Below are 25,644 nucleotides of genomic sequence, written 5' to 3' on the forward strand. Positions count from 1 at the left end.
GGTCAAAACCAAGTCAACATTTAGGATTATTGAGTACAGACCCTAAGGGCAGTAGTAATTCTGGTATTCCAGTTTCGAAGTTCTTCTTGTCAAAGACATGCTTATAAGTTCACCTTCTGATCTTCCAGATATCAGAAAATTTATGGTCAAAAGAGACTTGCCATATATCTTTCTGAAGCTGGGCAGAGACTTTGACTTTCCAGTCCTGTCAGCCTCCATTCTGCATGTAAACAACAGGAAGGTCAGAGTCATGTCTGACAACCCAACCACAGTGCCTTACAGAAATTTTGGGGAACTGAATGAATAGTTATGTCACTTGGGCATTATACATTTTCATCAGATCAAGAAAGGTGAACACTAAGCAGTTTTCATTAAACAAACCGCCAAGTTATTTCTTAGCCTTCTCAGGTCCTGCAGCCTAGACCGGACACTAAAAATCATGAATATTTAGGGCATGATTCTAAGATCCAGAACTTTCATTTGACTACTTAGCCCTTCTCTCACCAAATCAGAAACAAGCTTTAGGACCTTCTTTACCTAATATAAATACCTGGGAAACTTTCTGGTTGTAAGAATACACCAGCATCAATGGCACTTGTATAAGAATCACTTAAATCTAGACTAAATCTTTGCATTTGGAGGGTTTTCAGTATTATCATCTGAGCAGGCTTTCAGGTGCAGCAAAAGCAACCCCTACGCCATATAGAGATTTGAGACTTTATTTTTATCTAGCAAAGTGGAACTCCTCCTGTGGTAACCTAGAATTTATTCAGTATAAAAACTAATCTTAATGAAAAGTGTGAAAACACTTCATATGAAAGCAAGAAAAATATTTCGAACTAGATTGCTAAATACAGTAATGTAGTTCACTTCAGCAAGAGTAACAAACTACTGGTGTAAACAACCTGTCAAAATACTTCCTTGTATGTCTAAAATATTAAGTAGGCCTATAAATAACTATTTTCAGTTTGATGAAAGCCACCAAGCGTTCAACAAGGATATACTACGAAAATTAAACTGTCACAGACATTTAATCCAACTGGAACTATTTATGCACCAAATCTGATGAAAAATATTGTGCTGGCTACAAGAAAAGTCACCATGCCAATGGGGAAACAAAGACGTAAAGGCAGCCAAAATGAAAGACTGCATAGGGGTTTATTCAAAGAAAAAGTAAAACTAAATCTTAAACAAAACAAGAATGTAAAAGAAATAAAAAAAGGGACAATCTCTTCAAATTATATTTTTGCAAATATAAATGCATATTACAAAGGAAAATACTGTACTACACTTTAGAATATTCAATATTTCTCATAACAGTTCATTAACAGTATTAATACAGAAATTCATTTCCAACATATACATTTATACAAATACTGTTCAAGCATTGTACAAGATAGACCAACTCCAAACTGAATCAGTTACCACTACCCATGAGATATATTGAAAAAAAAATACAAAACTCTTAAAAATTTACCAATATTAAAGAAAAAATCCTTTGCACCTTTTACCCTCTAGTGTTCACCTATATTATATACACCTTGGTAAGTTCAAATAATGGAACTTACATAATAAATGGAAGAAATCACAACAAATTTAATGGATATAGAGAATATCAGTTTCAAAATCTCTCCTACATGAAGTTAAAATTACATTTCTAACGTTTCAATAATAGGTTCCTTTACAAACTTTTCAATAATATGCAAGTTTTCCTGACTTTCTTTTAAAATGATCTCTATCCAACTTTGGGAACTAGTCATCAAAAAAAAGTAATAGAAATATTTTCCCAATTTAGTCAAGAAATGCAACAGGGTTGAGTAATACATCATTACTATTAAAATATGGGAAGGAAATATAAACAAGCTTTTTTTGAGTAGTTCCTGATACTGTACTTGTCAAAGAATGGCTATTAAAGGATGTCTTTTGTAAAAAAAAAAAAAAAAAAAAAAAAAAAAAAATCCAGTAATTCTGGGTCATCTGCAATATAGTTTTCTTGCGATGATTCCACAAGAAACTTGTAACTTTTACATTGACTTTAACTGCATTAACAATCCTAAACAACTGTAAAGTTTGGTTGATTTTGTGACCCCTAGTCAATCCTGTTCTCATACTATGAATTAAAAATTTTACTAGCATAGCAATTTACTGGATACTTGAGTCTGATTCTTTTCAGATTCTGTTACAAAAACAAGTTCCAAAACTAAATCTGTCCTAGATTTTGAGGACCTACTCTAAGCAAAAATAAAAAACAAAAGATCAATACAAGAAGAAAAGTATGATTACCCTCAGGTGAAACTGGTAATCTTGATCAATATTGTCATACCACCAATAAGTGTACACTTCCATTGATTTTATCTTCCTCTTCACTTTATATCTATGTACAATTGTAAGTTTGGGCTTGCATTAATAATAGGAAATCATCACAGACAGTATGTATCACAGGCTGATGCAAAATACAGCACTTGAATCTGATTAAGGCATGGCAAATTGAGGTTACTACTAATCTACATACTGTATTTGATTAGTTTTTTAAGGTTAGGTACTATATCACATTAAATGTTAATGCAACTTCATCTTACAAAGATTGGTGCGTAATCTACTGTACATTTCAGTTCATTACACAATCTAATAAGCAACATGGATAAGACAACAGCTTGGTACAACAGCAAAATCAGCATCAAGATGATCACCAAAAGTTTACCAAGGGCTAATTTCCAGAGCCACTGTTGTCAATATGACAATACTGAATCTTGATTAGGTGGTTACTTAACAGGTATTTGTGAACAAGCTTACTTTCCAACAGGTATACCTCAATGATTGCCTCACCAAAACCTTCATTATCCTAAATAAATCTTTCTGTAAATAGAACATTTTACAAGTGATATACTAAAATCTTTAATATAACTAGTCCTGCTTCAGATCTATCATATCGCTTCTCTTGAGTACTGTACAGATTCTTTTGTACAGATTCTTTTGTGCTTTCCTTACAATTATTCTTGTGCAAATGTAAAACAAAAAAAAAGTTACCTACAATTATGAGCTGCAAAGATGCTCTATCCCTCGAAGGCATTGCTCCTTTCAAGTCAGAATTACCCCATGGAACAAAAATATAGCCTCCTGGTTACATTATCATTATTACATATTGTTATTGTATTATCACTTTTCCAGACCAACAAGTTAAAATTCTCAACACTAAAACAGCTATTGTAAAGATCTAATAAATTATAATTAAAAACTATTAACTAGCTACACTGAAAACAGAGATTCTAACAGTCTTCAAGATGCATGACTTCATAAACTGTCATTCACTCTTGGCTGAGTCAACATTCAATAAACAATGTTCTACTGTCGCAAACTCCTAAATAAAAGTTTCATGATAATGCTCAATTGCACAAGGAACTTTTGAGGAATGGGTCACCTGACATCCATAGGACTACAAGTGACTGATACATAGACAAGACAGAAAGACATCAGTGGCACATTCCTTTTAGAATGAAGAAAGTATCATAAACCCCATCTAACTTCTTTTGATATCAGATTCCTTAGCCCACAAAGTTTGCCATTTAAAGGAATAGCTTTTTATAGGAGAACACAAGCCTCTTGATTTCTCAACAAATAGAAATCTAAAACCTCCACTCTAACAATAGAATTCAATGCAGTTTTGACAGCCTGCAGTGACAAGAGCCCCCTGTCCTGCCAGCATCCCATAAATTTCTTTTTTTCCTACATAACCAAATTAAGGGGGAATCAAATGAATTTTAACATTACAACCAAATTAACAACATCATGTATCTCTTGTACTCAGATTTTTCAGACTTTTAGTGATTTTTAGTTTTTAATGATTTTTAGTTTTGATGGCGTATCCTGTCACTTGAAACTTCATATTTCTGTCGCAATTCATACCTTACAAAGCTCCAGTAAGCTATTCTGCTTTCTGGCTTTGGTATGAAATGAGAAACTAAATCCTAAATTTACATGTAGGCATTAAAACCCATCTAATTACAACTGCCCTCTAATTATTGAGTTGAATCACTTACATTAGTTTTGCTGCTAACTAAGAACATTATATAAAACTAACATTGTTCTCATTAATTTTACATGATCAAATTGGGACTTCTTTTGTGCTAATTCTAATCTGCCTTCTTCATTTACTGACGATGTGGGTAAAACTGATGGTCTTGTGCTTTTTACATGATGATACAAATAATTCCATCATTGCACAAATCCCCAAGGAAACACTAAACTTTGGGTTGGCAAAATCTGGAGCTCATTTGCAAGAATATGATTTAGTTTGTCATAACTGTAACTACATCCTGCTTTTTTAATTTTCATCTCCATTGCTTCAGAATGCTTAATTCCGGCTTCCTTTATCTAATGCTTTCTATATCTCCAAGAGTTAAAAGTATAAAACTAATGACAAAATGATATGGAATCTCGCAAAAGTAGCTGCAGCCATTTATGAAACATTACCTAATCCTTGGATGCAGTAGCCATTTCTCAAAGATCCTCTTCTCCAGAACTAAACACCAGTTTTCCTTGCTGCAAAACCAAGGTTCAATTCCAAAGATGAAGCCCAAAAAACACCTACTGCTCCAAGGAAGGCAGCAACCATACAAATCTTTATTTATTTACAGTATCGTATTTAGCAATGGATATACATATATAGTTACTTTTGAGACTCAATATCCATTATCTCTTTAATCCTATACTTTTTATTACATATTACTAATTTGACTCATAATGTAATCTTCATTGCTATTTCCAGTTTTATTTCCCCATTCCATAACGCAAATGTTATAACCACATGTCTTTGCCTATGGATCTATGTTATGAGGCCTTGTCATATTACTGATGACAGAAACTACTTTGGTCCTATATCACATAACTGCCCTTGGATAGCCACCTTGATTAACACTTGACCTTTTGAAGGTTAAATTGACATTAAAACTTTCACCTCAGTAAACAAATTGTTACTTCAATTCAATCGAGTCCCAGACCTAACTAAAACTAAGTATATCTACAGTAATTCACTATGAACAATCTATTTTTAAAAATTCAAACAAATTCATTTTTGAAGGCACTCGTTCATCAAGGAGGAGTCAAGTGAATGGATAAAAATTACTGGTAACATTATAAAGTATTACAAGGGACTAAAGGAACCTTTAGCAAGACCTATCAGAATAAACTGTTGTAGGCACTACACACTAAAGGGAATCCTGTCTTCCAGCTAATGTAATTTATGAGTCACGACAAAAACTAGCTAATGTAATTTATGTCATGATAAAAACTATCAAAATATGTAAAAAAAAAAATTTGCCCAATATTTTAACTAACAATGTAGCAAACCAATTCTGCAAATGACCTTTATCCTGCATATGGCACATTATGCACTGCCTCCTGCAAGGATGGTATTGTCCGTAACATGTAATTTCAATTCTTAAAATTATCCAAGAATTCTATTTCTCCAACTTTCGTTCCTTTTCTTTATTTACTAGAGTCATAAACAGTGAAGCATTTTATTAAAGAAACTTCATTAATAAAAATATACTACTTAACAATCTTGCACAAACTCTATACAAAACAAGTTCTGAGGCACTTGTTTTCTATAAACAAAAAATAAAAGGAATAGAAAACCAATATGTATTTTGTAACTACAAAAAATAGTGAAAACTTCACTGAGCAACTAATTTTTTCTAAAAAATTTAAGTGATCTGGCAAAAACTCAACTTTCTATTGATATTCTTATTACGAAGAATGAGCCACATAAGTATGGCAAGCCAAATTTCAACAAAAATACCACCTGTATTCACCTAATCAAACATTAAAGTTCCCCAAGGATACATCAACGAACTTACGACAATGACTTTAACAGTCCTGGTGTGCAAAGAAAAACTGTGAGCCTCTTAGGAAAGCCAAGCCACAAATCATAGTTTCACAGTCATATTATAATTCAATCAAAGTGATGGCTCAATTAAGGAAGAAGTATGGGATTTCACTAACTTGAAACATGCTAGATCAAAGACAGGTTAATGACATCCTTTTTCAAAGAAATATAACCACTAGTGAAAATGTGAAATTGCAAAGGCAAAGAGCACACAATTTACGTTGAAAGCTACCTTATTCCACAAACCAGGAATGGAGAATCATAAATGGACACTTAGATTTTTCTCATAAAATGAGATTTTTCATAAAATGAGATCTGCAGGAACAAAGAAAATTCAGAAAAGTTGATAGATACAAGGCTAACAATTCTTATTAATTTTGAAATTATAATCTAAAAACAAAGTTACTGACAGCTCAACAGCTACTTTAAGCTTACTGGAATTCCCTAGGCCATCCCCTCAAAACTGCTTAAAATTCATAAAATTGTAAAGCAACCTAATGTAACTTAAAAGGAAAAAGTAGCCAATTCTGAAATCCTTTTACTACTATTGAAAGCCTTGTACATGTAATAAGAATATACAGGTATAATTATTTAACCAGTTAGTTAGGGTTTTGGGAATCTCCAAAATAGATTTTGAACTGCTCTTTGTTAAGCATCATAGTTAGTTAGTTATAAATGATTTGTTTAACCAGACCTCTGATTAAGTATCTCAAAGAAATCTCTAAACAAGAAAACATGATTTGTTTAACCAGACCTCTAATTAAGTATCTTAAAGAAATCTCTAAACAAGAAAACTGAAAAAGACCTAACGAACCAGCTTTTGCCAAGTACACTATTTCAAAACTAGTGAAGATTCAATTTCCTTCTACAGTACTTCAAAGCTACAAAGGACAGGAATTTCTTCTATATCTTGGATCATGAAAAAGCTATATCATGCCCATATTGGCCACTAACCCATGAAATAAAAAGAGCACTGCAACAAGATAAAACACACTGCTCTACCCAAAGATCCATCAATAACTATCTATACATCACATAATTCTACCACAGTCATTGTGAAGCCTCGCCGAGATAACATCCCATGAGTCGTAGATCCAATTTGGACTATCACAGTTGTGCGAGAAAAAATTGTGATCATAAAACAGTGAAGGACGGCTGGCAAACAGGCAGCATCGCAAGGCAAGCTTCACTCTACTTACAGTGTGTGATAGCTGCGCCATTTCGGGACTTGTAGAAGTGCCAAGCTGCATAAGCAACAGCTACTATTGCAATAGCTAGAACCATGCCACCTAAACAAAAAAGAAATAGCATTCCATTATGAAAGACTCTTGGATAATTTTAAAAATTATACAAAGGTACAAGTTCCAAGAAGAAAGGGCATTTATACTAAGAAAAGAAAAAACTGTATAACAGCACTAGTAACTGAGTATACAGAACAACTTGCGACATTATCCAGAACTTTTTATTTATTAGCTACAGAATTTACATCTGCTAGGTAGGCTCTTCAGTTCATTGACAAACTTTTTAATTCCGATCATATTGAAGTGCATCAAATATTAAATCAAAACATAAAATTATGAAAACATTAACGAATTTCCTTTTGGGAGAATACTACAGAATGTGTCATTGCAAACCATGGTTAGTCTTAAAAGGGAAATAATGTTCCAGGATTTAAATTTATACAGTACAAACAAACAAATGCTTACCAAAGAAACTGGCTGCATCAAAATGTCTTCCAGAAGGTGTTGGGGTGCTGTAGTGGTGGTTGGAGCTTCTGGAAAGTTAAAAATAAATAAGAATCAATTTGCATGATTTTAAAAGCTGATGTACATACTACCAACCTGTTCAGTCCAAATATCAAAATAAAAACCTGGAAAATGCATCAGTTTTGTCAAGCAGACAAGAAAGAAATGCTTGATAAAAATGGATTATCTGCGTCACATGTGATAATACTTAAAACAATTATGGTAAACAAGAAAAAATCAGGATGGAATGAGTACATGCTACAATCAAACACTTCATTGTCAGAGAATTCATGATGCTGAAAAGACTAGGCTGCACAAGATTCATAATTATACAATCCTTATTCACCAGGGCCAGTCTCCTATCTATTCCAAGGCCAAGAGATTGAGTGCATTGTTTTGAGCTGTTATTCAACACTCATAGGGCTAGCCAGTCAAAAACAATCAAGGCAAACAACATTGAGTTTGTCGAGGAAATTATGACAGATGACAGAAGAGTTGGAGACTCTAATGGATGTTCTACGGATAACAATTCTGTGAAATACAAACACTGACAATTACAAACATCTGACAAGGAACGAACTGTTCACTCCCTACGGTATGGATGACTTCTGATATGAAGCAAATTCCTACCTGATGTTCAGAAGGAATTCTCATGATTTAAAAGTTTTCAGCAGCAGTTTATAACAGAAAATAAAGCATCATTCAATACCATAACAAGAAGTCTAATAAACATCAAAATAAATGCAGCGTAACCATTCTAGGACAAAGAAAACTAATGGGTCACACAACTGTCTGTAAAATCTTGTACAGTATACCAACTTCAGCCTATTAACAAATAAGCCAAACCAATACCATGAGCACCCTTTTGCAATGCAAAAGACCTTGAAAAATTGCACTGGTCAAAATCTTTTCTTTGCTTTTACCTCATCCAAATACATCTGGGTCTTCCTTATAACATAGTATTTTCCCAGCAAAGGTGGAGAGGGAAAGTCCAAGTCACCTAAGTCACTCCATCGTCAATAACTCGTCTGGTGCAATCTCACTCTATCCTACCATCTGACTCCTTATATTCTTCTTACCAAATTTTTCTTAAATCATCAAACTCCTAGTATTATTCTTATAGTATATATTTTGACTGTACAAGATTTAGGTATCCTGTACTGTAATCTTACTTTCACTTGTAATTTCATTACAGGTATATCTGACTTCTAATCTTGTACAACTAGCCAATTGTTTGATTTGTCTCAATCATTAATCCTTGCTCCATCTAGTGTTATTTTATCCCTTTCTGAATTTCTCTTTCTTCAATACTGCTGTTTTCCTTAGATTCATCAAAAGTCCCATCCCTCTACGTATATGATGCACTCAACCAAGCAAGCTTTGCATATCCTGCACATTTTGCTGATTAAAACAGCATCTAAAACAGCATCATCTGCATACTTCAAGTTTGTTAAGTTTCTAACATTCACTCCAGCTAACCTTCTCTTCCATCTCTAACCAATTTTTTCTTTATAAAACCTATGAGGAGACAAGGAGCAAAGACCCTGATGATCACCCTCAAATTATTATGAAATAAATGAGAGAGAGAGAGAGAGAGAGAGAGAGAGAGAGAGAGAGAGAGAGAGAGAGAGAGAGAGAGAGAGAGAGAGAGAGAGAGAGAGAGAGAGAGAGAGAGAGAGTGTGTGTGTGGGTGTGTGTTCCATCAGCATATTAGTGGAGTTTTATCATTTGGTACTGTTTTATAAGTTTGATAATTTAATTACCACATAAAGTTTTGCACCATACTACAGGCAGAGTAATTTCATTCTTTATCTCTCCCTTACCTTACAATGTTAACCCTTTAATTGTCCACAGAGGTCAGCTTAACACGATGCTCACATTGCCAAAAAAATATAAGCTAGTATGTTTAAATTTTTCTAAAACATATTCTTCACATTTCTAGAAAGACATTAAAAAATAAACAGCTAATACATATAATTTCAATTTGGGGCTTACTTAATATGTATTCCAATAACTGAGTTTCCCCAAAAGCTTTTACTTTGCCTGTAGTTTATTTTATTTCCAAGTTGGAACACTGAATTATATATTCCAATTGAAAGCTCAGCTACATTACTGTAAAATGAAAGCCTGTACTTCATCCTCTTCTTTCAAAATAAAAAGATATTGAAAGTTACGCAGCAATACATAGAAATTCAGTGAAAATAGATATAGTATCCACAAGAAAACAAAGATAACTATGTAGGGGCACAAGATACAGTATCCACAAGACAACAAAGATGACTATATATGTAGGGGCACACCACACAAACACTGCCTAAAACCACCCAATAGTGGTACAGTACTCCAACAGAAACAACATCGACGTCACAGACTAATGGGGACAGTTGCCCCACTTAATACATATACAGACACTATCCTGCTTACAAACTTTCAACTTACATACATTAAAAAGATACAAACGAACAGGATCACAATACAAACGGCCATCTGGAATGTAACTCATTTGCAAGTAGGGCAGTGTTTGTATTCTTACTTCTACAAATGGGCCATGGGCCATATCACAGCCAACTTTCACCACCCCTCTTTCATAAAGCAATGGGATGTGTAACTATCCGTGATTTCCGGAATTGTTCAGCACAAAAACTATTGAAAGTATTGAGCTTTGCTCTACCAACTGAGATGAAAATCTCTACCGGAGAAAAGTGCACCCACACTGCTTACTGCACGTGATGCCTTGCCTTTCAAAAAAATCTTGAAAAGTTACCCCATACACCTCAGAGTTCCCACCTGTTGTTGTTGGAGGCTCTGGAGTTGCTGTAGTCGTTTCAGGAACTGGCGCTGCTGTTGTCGTCTCGGGCTCTGGTGTTACTGTAGTTGTCTCAGGCACTGGTGGTGTTGTTGTCGTCTCAGGCGCCGGTGGTTGTGTTGTTGTCTCAGGTGTTGGTGTTGTTGTCGTCTCAGGCACTGGTGGTGTTGTTGTCGTCTCAGGCACCGGCGTTGTTGTAGCCTCTGTTGTTGTGTCAGGCTGTATTGTTGTTGTTGTTTCCGGTTCTGCTGTTGTTGTGGTGTCCGGTGCCAAAGTTGTTGTTGTTTCAGGCTTTGGTGTTGTTGTGGGGCCTTCAGTTGTTGTGGAAGAGTTACCTGAAGTCAGAATACCAAAAATGTACCTCTTAAAACTGCTGATACTAAATCAAATACTTTGCAGGACAATACACAAAGTTAAAAATACCGGTGTTCCACAAATACAAATTTACCAGTAATATATCTTTGCTTAGATACCCAAAAGGTAGGGTTACATTATGTGGACTAGGCATCTAAAGCAGCAACTAGCACTGTGCAAGACTTATCATTGCAAGAGGACCACCCTTATCAAATTTGCTACACCAAGCCATTCCTATTCTCCATTACAAAGAAGTTGTGTGCTAACCTGAGGTGCTGCAAGGAAGATTAGCCAGTAAAATAAGTTATGTCCTTAATGAACATAAAAGTTCACTATGCATAAAAATGTGTACTGAAGAGACAAACAACCTTGACCCTACAAGAAGAAACCTCACCAGCCTGTAGAAGTGAAATTCAGATACAGTACTACATCCACAGGGGAGGACCCTCAGCAGTTAATGTTGCTGCATGGCAGGGTTTCTGGCCAAGAAAAACTAGCCATCTCTAATTTAACTTTACTTTCTGGCATTTATCATTTGTTACCACAACAAACACATCTAACCTCTTATAATTTCCTTGTGGGGTTAAATCATAGCATCAGCAAAGGCAGAGGATGATCAAAGCAGCCAAAAGGTAAGATTCAACAGCTTCTTGTACAAATGAAACAGATGTGTTGCAAAAAAAATGTACCTGACCTTGCTGAGGCAAAAACCAACAGGAGCAAACAGCTTTCAGGTCCTTAATCGCCTTAAAACCACTTCTTGAGAAAAGAGACAGGCTACATAATTTAAGATGCAAAACAATGAATAGTAGTAGTATCACCACCACAGGAAAGGGTACATTAGGAGGGGATTTTATGGTCACAGATTAAAAGGAATAGGAGCAGAAAGAAACAACTCTCAACAGGAAAAGGGTAAAGGGGCCCAATAAACTACACCAGAGACTGATAAATCTTATAATGAATTTGAAACGAACTGGTCACTCTGTTAATGAACTGTCAATGAAGTTACAATGAGAAACATTAACAAAGAATCTCCATAAGTTTCTCAAGAGACAATGATCAGGCAACCTTTGGAAAACCATAGGCTAACAAAGGACAAGTGCATCACAAACTTTGGAAAACCATAGGCTAACAAAGGACAAGTGCATCAAAATTCATCTTTTCACCATATCAGAAAATGTGTTGCCACAGAAATTTCCATGAATGATGTTATGAGGAAATCTGACAAAATTTCTTTTGTCTATCAGGCATCAGTGAAGTTCATTATAGCACAAAATGTTGACACTATTTTGGGTTGAAAATTCCTTGCACTCAATGAAATACAGTTTTATGCCTAGTTCACAGTGAAACATATTCGAAGGACATACATTTGAAGTAATTTTTGGGAACCTACACCGTGCCACTGTCCCTGCAACAATTTCTGAATTGATTTTGAAATGAAGGACAAGTAATTCAGATAAGGAACACCACATCCTTGTGAAACAAAATTTGCTGCTGCAACCTCAACTTGGTGATATGTCTTTTCATTTTCATATTCGAATGGCTAGGGACAACAATATAAAACCTTGCTTCCTCAGCACTGATGCAAAAATAACCCCTGCAATATTTTTCAGCACTGAATATTTCATGTGACTTCTAAGATTAGCCTATATATACTGAAAATTTTAAATTAGAATGTGAGGACTTGCAATTACATCTAAAGAAATCCGATACCCAGTGTCAGCATTGGATCCATCAATAAAAATAAATGCTGATTCACAAGCTTTGATGTATGCTATAAAACCCAGTACAGTATATACTGTATCATATTTCCTATTTAGAGATATTCCTCTTTATCCCTATTTATAGCAAGGGCAAAAAAGTGTGCCACTAAATAGACTACCCTAAGGAACACAACATTTTTATCATAAAATAAAGTTTTATATATACAGTACTTACCCAGTAATTACATAGCCATTAGTTTCACTTGTTCGGCAGCTAAAATGTTGAAATTCGCAGGTTGCACTAATTTGTTTTGGGGTAGGTAATGTGCCCCATCCACTTTCGGGGAAGAGAGGAACAACTCAGCAAGGAGCTCAATTTGTCTATGGCCTTATGTCCATGCAAGGGGAGGAGGGAAGGCTCAATAATATAATTACTGGGTAAGTATATATAAAACTATTTTATTATAAAATGTCATTTTTATATAAGTAACAGCCAATAATTACATAGCTGATTCCCACACTGACAGGAGGTGGGAAGCATGGACATATCTACCCCAAAACATTAACAAAGGTAATGAATTTGAGAATAGAAAAATTTGCTAATATTGAATCAACGTTTGTTGTTCCCTTACATAATAAGAGAGCTGCTGCGGGTAGATACTGCCTCTGGTTGGCGTTCATCTTATCGTGTAGAGGCAAGGCAGTATAACCTGGGGCGCCTACTACTTTAGTGGGTACTTTGCAGTGATGGACCAATTCCGATGGCTAGCAAAGAATACAAGTTACCCCTGCCCAGGCGCAGTACCACACAAATAACCAGAACAAATATACAGTCATCAAAACCACCAAACAATATAAAAAGACACCAATACCCAACTATTAAAAGGACTGGAGGGTACTCTAAGTACACAGTACTCGAGGCTCCCCTAGAACTCAACACCCTATGCAAGGCGAAGAGATACAGTTATAGGAAGGAATACTGTCTCCTAAGTTTCCCACCCAACACCACAACCGCCACGTAAAAAGGACCCAAGGTACTCCACTCATTATAAACTGTTTCTATATCATGTAAATAATGTGAAGCAAACACCCACTTACACTTCCAAAAAGTCAACTGCAAGATAGAAACGAGGGATAAATTTCGTTTGAACACTAACGAAGTACTGTAGTGACTGACCTTTGAACACTAACGAAGTACTGTAGTGACTGACCTTTGAACACTAACGAAGTACTGTAGTGACTGACCTTTGAACACTAACGAGTACTGTAGTGACTGACCTTTGAACACTAACGAAGTACTGTAGTGACTGACCTTATTGCATGAGCTTTCACTTTACATGAGGGAAAAGCTCTTCTCCAACCATGGAGTGCGCTTCAGATATAAAGATCTCTGAGGAAGAATGCAGGGCATTCTTAGACAGAGGGAGCGAGGGATATTTTACTGTACACCAAAGACTGCCCGAAGTTCCACAAACTGCCTTTGTTCTGTGAAGGTAACGCTTAAGGGCCCTCACAGGACAGAGAGTCCTCTCCTCTTCAGCTGGACCCAGTATGTCAGAGAAGCTCTTAATTTTAAAAGAACGGGCCATGGTTTTGATGGTGTCTCGTTCTCTGCCAAGAATGCCAGGGAAAGGAGCACACTGCATTACCTACGGAAAAGCAGACTTTTATCAAAAGCATGTATCTCACTGGCCCTTTTTTGCTGTAGCTAAAGTGACCAGGAAGAGTCTTTCTGGTAAGGTCCCTAAGAGAGATAGACTGCATGGGCTGAAAATGGGGACTGGATAGCCATCTGAGAACTATCTCCAAGCTCCAGGAGACTAAAATCATTTCCTTCCGTTTGACTGAATAGGCCTAAAAGGATTTGATGAGGTCCACCAAATCCATTCCTCTTTGCCAGAAGACAGAACTTAACAAGATCCTGTATCCCTTAATAGTTGAAGTGGAGAGACCTTTAGTAGTTCTTAAATATAGTAGAAAATCTGCTGTTTCTGCTACAGAGGTCTTAGTAGAGGAAACATTGTGTCTTCTACACCATGTCCTGAAGTTCGCCCACTTTGCCTGGTAGATCTTTCCTGAAGACTGCCTTCCACATTGAGCAATAGAGTCCGAAGCCACTCTTAAAAAGCCCTTCCTTCTCAGCAATCTCCTGACAGTTTGTAACCTGTCAGGGCCAGAGTATACAGGTTTTGATGAAACGCCTGAAATGCGGTTGTCTGAGTAGCTGCTGCTTTTGAGGCAACAGTCTCAGGAAGTCTGAGAGAAGTTCGAGCAGATCTGGAAACCACTCTTTCACTGGCCAAAATGGGCTATCAAAATCATTGATACATTTTGGTGTGACCGAAATTTGTTTAATACTTGTCTCGCCATGCTGAATAAAAGAAAGGCATAGAGTTCTTTGTTCAACCAGTCCTGTAACATGGTATACATCGACCATGCCAGAGGGTCTGGCGCTGGTGAACAGTGCAGAGGGGAGGCGATGGTTCCGTAGATCACAAAAGGTCTAACACCAGTTTCCCCACAATTTCCATAGATCTAGACTTATCAACGGGTCTAACGTCCACTCCGTGGGAGAACTTGTTTCTGGCGGCTTAATTCATCCACTAGGACATTGAACCTCCCTTGAATGAAACAGGTAACTACAAGCAGTCCCGGTTATCGGCGGGCTTGGTTATCAGCAATCCAGTTTTTCGGCGCTTGTCTAGTAACGAAAATCGGTGATTTTCGGCACAGATTTCCACTTATCAGTGCTGATAATTGCGTATTGGCGCCGATACATAGCCTACCTAACAGAAGCTGCGATAACCAAAAATCGCCGGTTTCAAGTTAATCAGCGATTTTCGCCTATCGTCACGCTGTTGGAACGGAACCCTGCCGATAACTGGGGACTGCCTGTACTTGAGTCTCATTCTAGTCCAACCAGAGAAGGAGGTCCCTCGCTGCACCGTAAAGAGAGAAGGAGCGAGTTCCCCTTGTTTCTTGATGTAAGACAGGGTAATCGTGCTGTCTGAATGGATTGCCACTGTCTTGTTGCACACCTCTGAGGCAAAGAATTGCAGGCCCAAGTGTATCACGCTTAGTTCTTTTACATTTATATGCCAGGATCTCTGTTCCTGAGACCAAATTCCTGAGACTTCATTGCCCCTAGAAGAGCTCCCCAATCCAGATCCAATGCATCTGAGAAGAATTCTAGGTTGGGGCTCAGAGGGAGGAGAGACTCCTTCCATCAGTCTTCTTTCACAACTCCACCAGCACAGGTCTTCCTTTATTTTCGACATCACTGGAAATACGAACATATCCAGGAGACTTTTCCTGTTCCAGCTGACTCTTAGGTGGAGTCTGCCCAGAGAGACGAACTATTCCATGGGTGATAAGGTGCCCAGAAGACTCATCCACCTGTTGGCTGATCAATCGTCTATAGAGTCAAGATCTCGTTTACTGTTTTCAGGCAAGTTTCTACTCTCTTCAAAACTGGAAAAGCCTGAAAATCCCGAGTTTATCTTCATTCCTAAATAATGAATCTCCTGAGAAGGAGTCAGCTTGGAGAAGGGTTCTCTGAAGGTACCCGTAAATTGGTCTCTCGACTGGGAACGCAGTAGCCAATCATCAAGCTAAAGGGATATCCTGATTCCCATCGGATGAAACCACTTTGCAAGAGGAGCCAGCACTCTGGTGAAAACCTGGGGATGTCAAAGGCCGAAACACAGGGCCCGAAACTGGAGCACCTTGCCATCAAAAACAAAGCTGAGGTACCTCCTCGCGTCTGGATTGATTGGTATGCTTGAGTATGTGTCCTGCATGTCTATGGACGCCATCCATTCTCCCTGGCGAATGGATGCCAGAACTGTTTGATTTGTTTCCATTTTGAATTTTATCTTTTGTACAAAGAAATTCAGGCGCTGTCATCTAATACAGGTCTCCAGCCTCCTGATGACTTGGGGACTACAAACAACCAGTTGTGGAACCCAGGAGAATAAATGTCCTCTACCATCTATATGGCTTCTTTTGATGAGAGATGTGACTTCCTGCAAGAGGGCTGCAAACCTCTTTGAGCCTGGCGGTGAGCTGTCCATGCGACACGCGTGTTGACTAAAGGAGGCTTCTCCATGAAGGGTATGGTGTGGCCTTCCTTCAGGACAGAAAGTAACCAAGTTCTGCTCTCTTCTTCTATTCTATCAATGCTCCAAAAAGAGAAGTAGCCTTAGCCTTGCTCCTACTTGAGTACAGATGACTTTGTCCTCACCTCCTGGATGAAGATCTAGAGGCAGACTTTTTAATGGCGCGTTGCATAAAACTCTGATAACCTTGGTCCAGCGTATGGTCTGGGTCTGCCGTTCCAAAAGGGATGCATCTGCAGTGGTGTCGTGGATCTGGAAGAAAAGTCGGTATTTCCTTAGGGTGTCTCGATGATTGGGAAAGATCTTGGGTACTCTTCTTCTGAAGATTGGAAGCTATACCCAGGACAGTAGCTTGAGGAAAAAGGAGCAGCCGATCCAAGGGAGAGAAAAGGAGCGCTGATCTTTGTGAAGGGGTCACTCCCTTAGATGTAAATGAACACCACAGTTCTCTTTTCTTTAAAAAAATGCCCATAGTATAAAGGCCAGCTAGCTACTGAGAACTATTTCCAATTCATCTATCAATATATGAAAGAATTCCTAGCCAGTCATTAGAGGAATCCTGTGGCAATACTGTACAATCTCTAACCTTCCGAGCCAGAGCACCTACAGCCCAGTCTAGAGAGCTCATCACTTGAAATACTTTAAAAGACTCTTTAACAGATGAGCTAGCTCGAAGCAGAAAACATGACTTTCGCTGAAGTGGCAGCAGATCTCCGGGCCGAATCTATCAACCCAAATAAGTCCCCTGGGAGGAGGCAGAAACCCCAAGGGAAGGAGCTTCTCCTATGGCATATAAGCAGTAACTCACTCAAAAAAGCCTGGAAGGAGGAAAATTTAAGGGAGCTTTACCTTGGTCCTCTTCTCTGATAACTAACCTTCTACTTCGCTCAGCGCCTTTTTTCGCTGAAGAGGAGAGTACCAGTTTACGTAACTTTGAGGCATCGGATGTCTAAGACTCCATTAAAAAAGCCGAGGCAGGAGAGGAAGGCGTTGCTGGAGAAAAGAAGCTAGGGAAGGTCGCCAGCGTCCTGTTCCTCTACCTCTTCCTTGTCAGAAGATACAGGAAACAATGACAAATCAGCTGGAGTCTGGGAAGGAGGAGGAGCCTTCTTGAGCAAACTCAAAATGCTATCTAGCTTACTCTGAATAGGGTCCAGGACAACTGTAGGAGCCGGAATACCAGAAGGAGGAGTCTGAGTACTAAGAGGCACCTGTGCAGTTGATGACTCTGGGTGAGGAAGACACGAAACTCCAATCAATGTAGAAGAAGCAGGAGCGATGAATGAAATCAATGTAGAAGAGGCAGGAGCGATGAATGAAGAAGTACATTGCGAAAGCTGACATGCAGACGCTGATGGGTGCTCTGAAACCACTGGGAGGTCAGTAGCTACAAGGATTCAGGCACCAAAGAACATGACAGAACACTTGGGAGTTTGGGAGCTGATGGGTGCACATCTTCTATGGGAGCTCGGGCACTACCTCACGTGAGGGAGCAGCTGGGAGCTTGGGCACTATCTGGAGCCTTGAAGCTACTGGGCATTCAACTTCCGAAGGAAGTTCTGACACTGCTGGGTGCTTGACGACATTCCTTAGAAGACGTTCTTCTAGAAGATGAAGAGCGCATTCGGGAAACTTGACGTTCTGGTGCCAAAAGGATATCTTCCGTCGAGAGGTTACTCTAGGAAAAAGCTCCAAGCCGTCCTAGTGACAACACGAGGGAGCTCGGGATCTTTACTCTTCTTAGAGGGCACCGGCGAGGAGTTTGATACTTCCACTGCACACTTTTCGTGGGGCTTGACTTGTCCATGACGCCACTGATGCCTGGGACTTAACTCCTCAGAACTAGATGACATACAATGAACATCCACCAAGAGACCTTTCCAACGGCCCTTGGTTGCAGCCTGGGATACATCAACAGGCTGAATCGAGGGGGCACCGCCCAAGGGCAGACCCCACCAACCTCCCTTAGGTTACCAGTTTGACTCCTCCCAGATTTTGGGAGTATGCCAAAGACCTTGGCCTAGGAGAATTGGGGGAAAAGAGCAGCCATCTCCTCCAACAACACTTCACTAGCACTGGGCACTACAGGGCACTCTGAATCACCTTTCTTATCCATAAGCAGTTTCACTGAAGATGCTAACTGTGTGATAGACTCCACTATCAACTCAAATCTCGTGGATTTTCGACTTGAGGCTGACCATGGGGTTGGGTTGGAAATAGTTAGAGGGTTGAAATTGGGTTCATTGAAATTATCATTAGAATCAGACTTAGCAGCAGATGAATCCTGACTAGCTAATCACTTACTATTTTCCTAACAGTCGCTTTCCTTTTCTTGTCCCTAGCAAGTTTCTTTAAGTGAGAAACTAAAGTCTTCCACTTTTCTATGTCCCAATCAGCACTTTCTGAACATCTCAAATCAAAAAAGCATGCCTGCCACCCCCTACATTCTATACACATCGTGCGTGAGTCATATGATTCTTGTTAGGCATGTATTGCAGCCTTTGCTTTAATACCTAAAGCTAGAAGCGCTAGAGTCAGACACTGCGAAAAATAAAAACAAGTCCATATCAGGAAAAAAGACGTAATCTAATGATACGGTTTCAATAAAGACAACTTATCACTAACTAAATACTACATGGTGCAAGGCTACCAGAAAAGAATACAGTATCTCACTAATTGCCAACGAAACAACAACCAGGAAGGTATGAATTTCAAAATCAAAGCTGCCGCCAACAACTGGACTTCAACCATCAACCACAGTTCCTCGTTGGACAGGTTGATATAGTTCTCGGCTAGCACTCTGCTGAGCCCGAGTTTGCGTCTCCGGCTGGCCAATGAAGAATTAGAGAAATGTATTTCTGGTGATGGAAATTCATTTCTCACTATAATGTGGTTCGGATTCCACAATAAGCTATAAGTCCCGTTGCTAGGTAGACAACTGGTTCTTAGCCACGTAAAATAAGTCTAATCCTTCAGGCCAGCCCAAGGAGAGCTGTTAATCAGCTCAGTGGTCTGGTTACACTAATGTACACAGTACTTGACTTAACTTCAACCATCAACCGACGAAAACAAATTGAGCTCTTTGCTAAGTTGTTCCTCTCTTTCCCCCGAAATTGGGCGGGGCACGTCACCTACCCCAAAACAAACTAGCACGATCCGTGAAATGTTATTTTCATGATAAAATAAATTTTTGAACATACTTACCTGGTAGTTATATATACAGCTTAAGTCCCTGACGTCACGGCAGAATTTCAAAAACTCGCGGCAATCGCCGATCGGTAGTCAGGTGAACCACCTGTGCGCCCTCTACCCAGGTACCTGGAACCATTCCAACTATTCCTCAGATCTTCCATGCCCCTAGTCTCTAGAGGGGAGGAGGGTGGGAATATAATTATATATAACTACCAGGTAAGTATGTTCAAAAATTTATTTTATTATGAAAATAACATTTTTAAACATCTAACTTCCCTGGTAGTTATATATATAGCTGATTGACACCTTTGGTGGAGGGTCAGAGACAGCTAACATCGTTGGAATTATAATTAAAGTTGCAAAACAACTCCAGGTTCCTACCTGTTAAGGAAGCTGACTTCAATATTTCCCATTATGTCTGCATTCCTTAAGAGATCCAGCGATCCACCCAGGGGCTGAAAAATCTCTAGGGGCTGTCAACCGGTGTATAACCTCTATGTGACTAGACCTCCTCTCAATACCCTTGTTCCGGCGCTACCAAGGAACTTTCATCCCAATGATTGTGGAAGACTGTGCCCAATCTTCACAAACAACCATAAAATTTCAACCATTCCAAGGCAAGAACAAAAGGTATTGTTTTATGGAATTGGATTAAGGAAACTGACTTCAATGAACTCGCCCTCATTATGTCTGCATTCCTTAAGAGATCCAGCGATCCACCCAGGGGGCTGAAAAATCTCTAGGGGCTGTCAACCGGTGTATAACCTCTATGTGACTAGACCTCCTCTTCAATACCCTTGTTCCGTCACAAACAACCATAAAATTTCAACCATTCCAAGGCAAGAACAAAAGGTATTGTTTTATGGAATTGGATTAAGGAAGCTGACTTCAATGAACTCGCCTCATTATGTCTGCATTCCTTAAGAGATCCAGCGATCCACCCAGGGGCTGAAAAATCTCTAGGGGCTGTCAACCGATGTATAACCTCTATGTGACTAGACCTCCTCTCAATACCCTAGTTCCAGGCGCTTCCAAGGAACTTTCAAACCAATGAATGCGGAAGACTGTGTCCAGTCTTCACAAACAACCATAAAAAATTCTCCATCCCAAAGTAAGAAAAAAGGGTATTGGTTTATGGGATTGTAGGGGTATTACCCTCTCCCACTAGTAAATGCTATAAACGGACCCAGCGTATAGCAGTCTTCGTATAATGTTTGGACTCGTTTTAGACAGTGAGAGGTAAATACTGACTTGTTTCTCCAGAAGGTCGTGTCCAAGATACTCTGCCGGGACCTGTTCTGTTTAAGTACTACAGAGGTTGCAACTGCCCTGAACTCATGCGTTTTTACTTTCAGAATCTTATGTCCAAATCGCTACCTTTCATATGAGCTTCTTTTATCAACTGCCTGATAAAATAAGACAGAGCATTCTTCGACACCTGTACAGAGAGCTTTTGACTGAGCACCAAAGCCCTTCTGAATTCCTTCTTAAGTCCTTTGTCCTGTCCAGGTAGTGCCTTAGAGCCCTTAACTGGAATATGACTTTCTCTGCCTTATGCCCTGTAATGTCCGTTAGATTTGGAATCTCGAACGTTCAGTGTCAGGGTTGTGATGAGTATTCATTTTTGCAAGGAATCCTAGTTGCAGTGAGCAGATTGCCTTGTCTTGTCTAAAGTCCATATTCTCGCTGAGAGCATGTATCTCACTAACTCTTTTCGCTGTGGCCAAACTGAACAAGAAAAGAGTTGTCATGATGAGGTCCTCTTAAAAATGTTCTCTGTAAGGGATCGAGCTTACTCCCCATGAGGAACCTCAGGACCACGTCTAGGTTCCATGCTGGTGAGTTCTGTACTCTCTCCTTAGCAGTTTCGAAGAATCTGAGTAGGTCCTGGAGATTCTTATTGTTTTATAGGTTTAAGTTTTTATGTCTAAAAAACTGCTGCCATCATGCTCCTATAACCCTTAATGGTAGAGGTAGGAAAAAATTAAGCTTCCTCTTACGGTGTAGAAGGAAGTCCACAATTTGAGTTACAGAGGTACTGGAAGAGGACACATGGTTGCTCTTGTACCATCCTCTAAATATCTCCCACTTGGATTTGTATACCCTCATGGTGGATGACCTCCTTACTCTTTCTATAGCACCAACCGCCTCTTTCGAAAAAACCTGTAGCTCTTGTAAGTTTTTTGATAGTCTGAAGGCAGTTACTTGTAATGCTTAGGGGTTTTGGTGATATCTTTCCAAGTGAGGTTGTTTGAGTAGACCTACTCTCTGATGTAGGCTCCTCGGGATGTCCACTATCCATTCCAGAACCTCTGTGAAACAATCTTTTGTCGGCCAGTAAAGGGCCACAATGGTCAATCTGGTACCCTCGTGTGAAACAAATTTTTTGCAGTACCCTGTGTATTATCTTGAAAGAGGGAAATGCATACACGTCCAAGTTGGACCAGTCCACCAGGAACGCGTCTATGTATATAGCCCCGGGATCTGGTACGGGAGAGCAGTAAGTTTCCAGCCTCTTCGTTTGCGCTGTGGCGAAGAGATCTATGCAAGGACGTCCCCAAAGTCACCACATGCTACTGCACACGTCCTGATGTAGCATCCATTCTGTTGAGAGGACTTGATTTCCTGCTCAGAATGTTCGCCCTCACATTTTTTTTTTTTTTTTTTTTTTTCCCCCTTGGATAAAGCGGGTTACTAGTTTGACATTCTTCTCTTTTGCCCAGAGAAGAGGTTCTCTTGTTGTCTCGTATAGACCTGGAGTGAGTGCCCCTTTATTTGCTGATGTAGGTCAACGCTGCCGTGTTGTCGGTGTTGACCTGCACCTCTCTGTTCTCCACTGTGTTCGAACTCCCTGAGAGATAGAAGGATTGCAGTTAGTTCCTTCTAATTGATGTTTAACTTCTCCTGCTCTCTGGACCAGGAGCCCGAGACTTGTTATTTCCCTAGTGTTGCTCCCCATACTGAGTCCGGCGTGTCGGATAACAACACTAGGTCTGGGTTCCTCTAATATAGAAAGGGACCTCCTGAGCTTGACGGGTCGTTCCACCACTGTAAATCACGGCCTTATTGGTTCCGAAATGGGGATGCACTTGGTCTCCAGTTCTATTTCCTTGTCCCAGTTCTGATTTAGATGAAACTGTAACGGGCATAGAATTAACCTCCCTAAGGAGACAACCGTATCAGCAAGGAAAGGGTCCCCAGCAGACTCATCTATTCCTTCACCGAGCATGTCTGTCTATAAAGTCCTGAAATTTTCTTAAGGCTTGTCCCGTCCTTGCAATAGACGGAAAATTCCGAAAATCCTGACTCTGAATCTTCATCCTAAGGTATAGAAACTTTTGAAATGGGATCAGCTGAGATTTCTATCTGTTTATCAGTAGACCTAATTCCTTCTATACCTAAATCGTGGTCTGAAGATCCTCCAGGCAGAGTGTGCGGGAAGGAGCTCTGAGGAACCAGCCTTCTAAGTACAAGGAGATTCTGATGTTTCTCGAGTGAAGAAAAAACCTGCTACATTGGCAATCATCCTTGTGAAAATCTTTGTTAGACGCTTGATGCCAGTGCATCTTGCGTCCTGAGCTACCTCCACGTCTTGACTTCCAATATCTTGAAGCCTGACGTCCTGACGTCCAATGCCTTGACGCTTGACGTCTTGGGTTCATTGACGCTTGTCGTCATGATGTTTCACTCCTAGATGCTTGACGCCACTGCATCCAGCGTCTAGAGTTTCATTCACTATGTTCAGCGTCTTAAACTTCTGGACATCTAGAAGCTTTAGTTGGACGTCTATTATCCTTCTTCTCTTTGCCTGGTTGTCACGCTTGTACCAGGGAAGACAAAGTCTGCTGCATATTTTATATTAAAGCTATATGTGGGGCTTCCTGCTGTTGGGGACAGGTTGGGGAAGCCTCAGCTACGGCAATTATTTCCTCCTCATCGTCAATAATGGATCGTGGAGAGGGTTCAGCAGACGAGTACCAATCCTAAGGAGGAAGAGGAGGATGTCGAAAGGCAGCACAGAGTCCGTTACGCTCTTGCAGCCTGGTATCCTGACTGAACAGGACTGTCTACGTTTGTTCTTAGTAGGAAAGCTACCCTGGGGCTGGAAGGGAAGAGCTCCGGGCTGCTCCAGTGGCTACAACCTGAATTCTATGAAGTTTTATCATGACGTCCCTCAATATTGGGTAACTTGCTCTTGAGAGATCTCGACTCCAGAGCCAGACGTCATCCCCATCTGCTTAGGCTGAAACAAAGAGACCGAAACTGGAAAACCTTTCCCGTGGACGAACTTCAGAAAATTCTTGGAGTACAGGTGCATGGGGATGTAAAAATACGCATCCTGGAGGTCCAGTGAGGCCATCCAGTCATGCTGTCCGACAGCTGCTAGAACCGATTTTGTCGTTTCAATAGCGACCTTTGTTTATTGCACAGAAAAGTTGAGTGCAATCACGTCTAGCACCGGTCTCTAACCCCCAAGCATTTGGGGATCAGGAATAACCGAATGTAGAATCATGGGGAATTCGGATCTTGAACTCTCTGTCTGGTCTCCTTTTGCAACATCATAGACACTTGTTGCTATAAAGCCTTTGCCTTTGTTCTGTTGTTGCATTTGGCAGAAAAGTCTAATTGTCTTTTTAGTATAGGGGCCTCCTCAGGCTGGACAGTCTGGCTCCTACCTCAGTCTGCAGGAAAAGAAAGGCAGGTTCTCTTTCTTCCCTGTGTAGAGCCTCTTCTCGTTGCCATTCATCTACCCGCCCTAGAGGAACCTCTATCGGAGGGTCGACCACGAAAAGGGCTGAGATACCTGAAACACAGGAGCCTCAGCCTTACTCTTTTAGCGATGAAAGTTGTTGGTAGGACTTTTCTTGCTGTTTTTAGATATTAAATCTTACGTGGTTTTCTGGGCCAAGGATGAAAAGTCCTCTTTACCAAATCTTGAGAGAAGAGGTGAGAGGAAAAAAGGGGTATAAATCAGTTCTGATTTTGATTGGACGTGACCCCATTAGCCAGGAAAGAGCAAAGCAAAGATGGGTTCTTTTCTTCAGGATTCCCGCTGAGAAAGATGCAGTAGATTCGTTGGAACTATATCCGAGTCCTTTATCCATACACGACATCAGATATATGAGTTCTTGATGTCAGTCGTGTTGAATAATTCCATCTTCCTTCCTGGGAAGGGGCAGGTATTTCGAGGCCGAACGATTCTCTAGTTTGATACTAAAAGCTAGACCTTGAGCTAGTTTGGTTGGAGGAAAAACAAAGGCTGTCTTTCATTGTTTCTCCTTCGAAAGTATCCATTCTTCGTAAATGCTGCCCTCTTAGACGCCTTCGCAAGAGTAAATTCTGAAGGCGGGGAATGAGGAGCAGTCAGGTTAAATTTCTCTGGAAAAAATTTCCGAAAATCGCTTCATAAGTCTTTTCAAGTCTGATGGAAGCTGATGGCCTTTTATATTGTCTTCGTCGGAAATCTCTACAATAGGATTCACAGGAGAATGCAAGATATTATCGTTCTCTTTTTCCGATTTTCCGAAGACGGAAGTAGAGACGTCTTTCAAAATATCATCTTGACGCCTGGCGTCCAGTCTCTTGACGCCTGGCGTCCAGTCTCTTGACGCCTGGCGTGTTGGCATCCATTTTCTTAAAGCTTAATGTCTTGGCGTCCAGCTTAATGACGCCTGACATCCTGGTGTCTAACTTCTCGACACTTGACGTCCTGGCGTCCAGCTTCTCTACGCCCGACGTCCTGGCGTCCAGCTCCTCGACGCCCGAAGTCCTGGCGTCCAGCCTCTTGACGCCCGAAGTCCTGGCGTCCAGTTTCTCGACGCCTGACGTCCAGCTTCTTGAA

General features: G+C 39.9%; 1 protein-coding gene across 3 annotated transcripts in view; it reads right to left on the reverse strand.

Moving 5' to 3' along the window:
- Window positions 1-25,644, reverse strand: part of LOC136837392 (integumentary mucin A.1-like) — a 66,276-nt gene that overhangs the window by 34,573 nt on the left and 6,059 nt on the right. For 2 of the 3 annotated variants that reach the window (XR_010852686.1, XR_010852685.1), the window contains 3 exons: window positions 10,417-10,770; window positions 7,591-7,658; window positions 7,084-7,173 (listed from right to left, as the gene is read on the reverse strand). Coding sequence is in view for 1 of the 3 variants with exons in the window: in XM_067102160.1 (XP_066958261.1) it covers window positions 7,159-7,173; window positions 7,591-7,658; window positions 10,417-10,770 (437 nt within the window). In the remaining 2 variants the exon portion in view is untranslated. Of the gene's footprint in view, window positions 1-1,225; window positions 7,174-7,590; window positions 7,659-10,416; window positions 10,771-25,644 lie in introns of those variants that run through there. The other variant, XM_067102160.1, reaches the window with a different exon arrangement.

Source organism: Macrobrachium rosenbergii, chromosome 59 (assembly GCF_040412425.1).
Source record: "Macrobrachium rosenbergii isolate ZJJX-2024 chromosome 59, ASM4041242v1, whole genome shotgun sequence".
NCBI lineage: Eukaryota > Metazoa > Arthropoda > Malacostraca > Decapoda > Palaemonidae > Macrobrachium > Macrobrachium rosenbergii.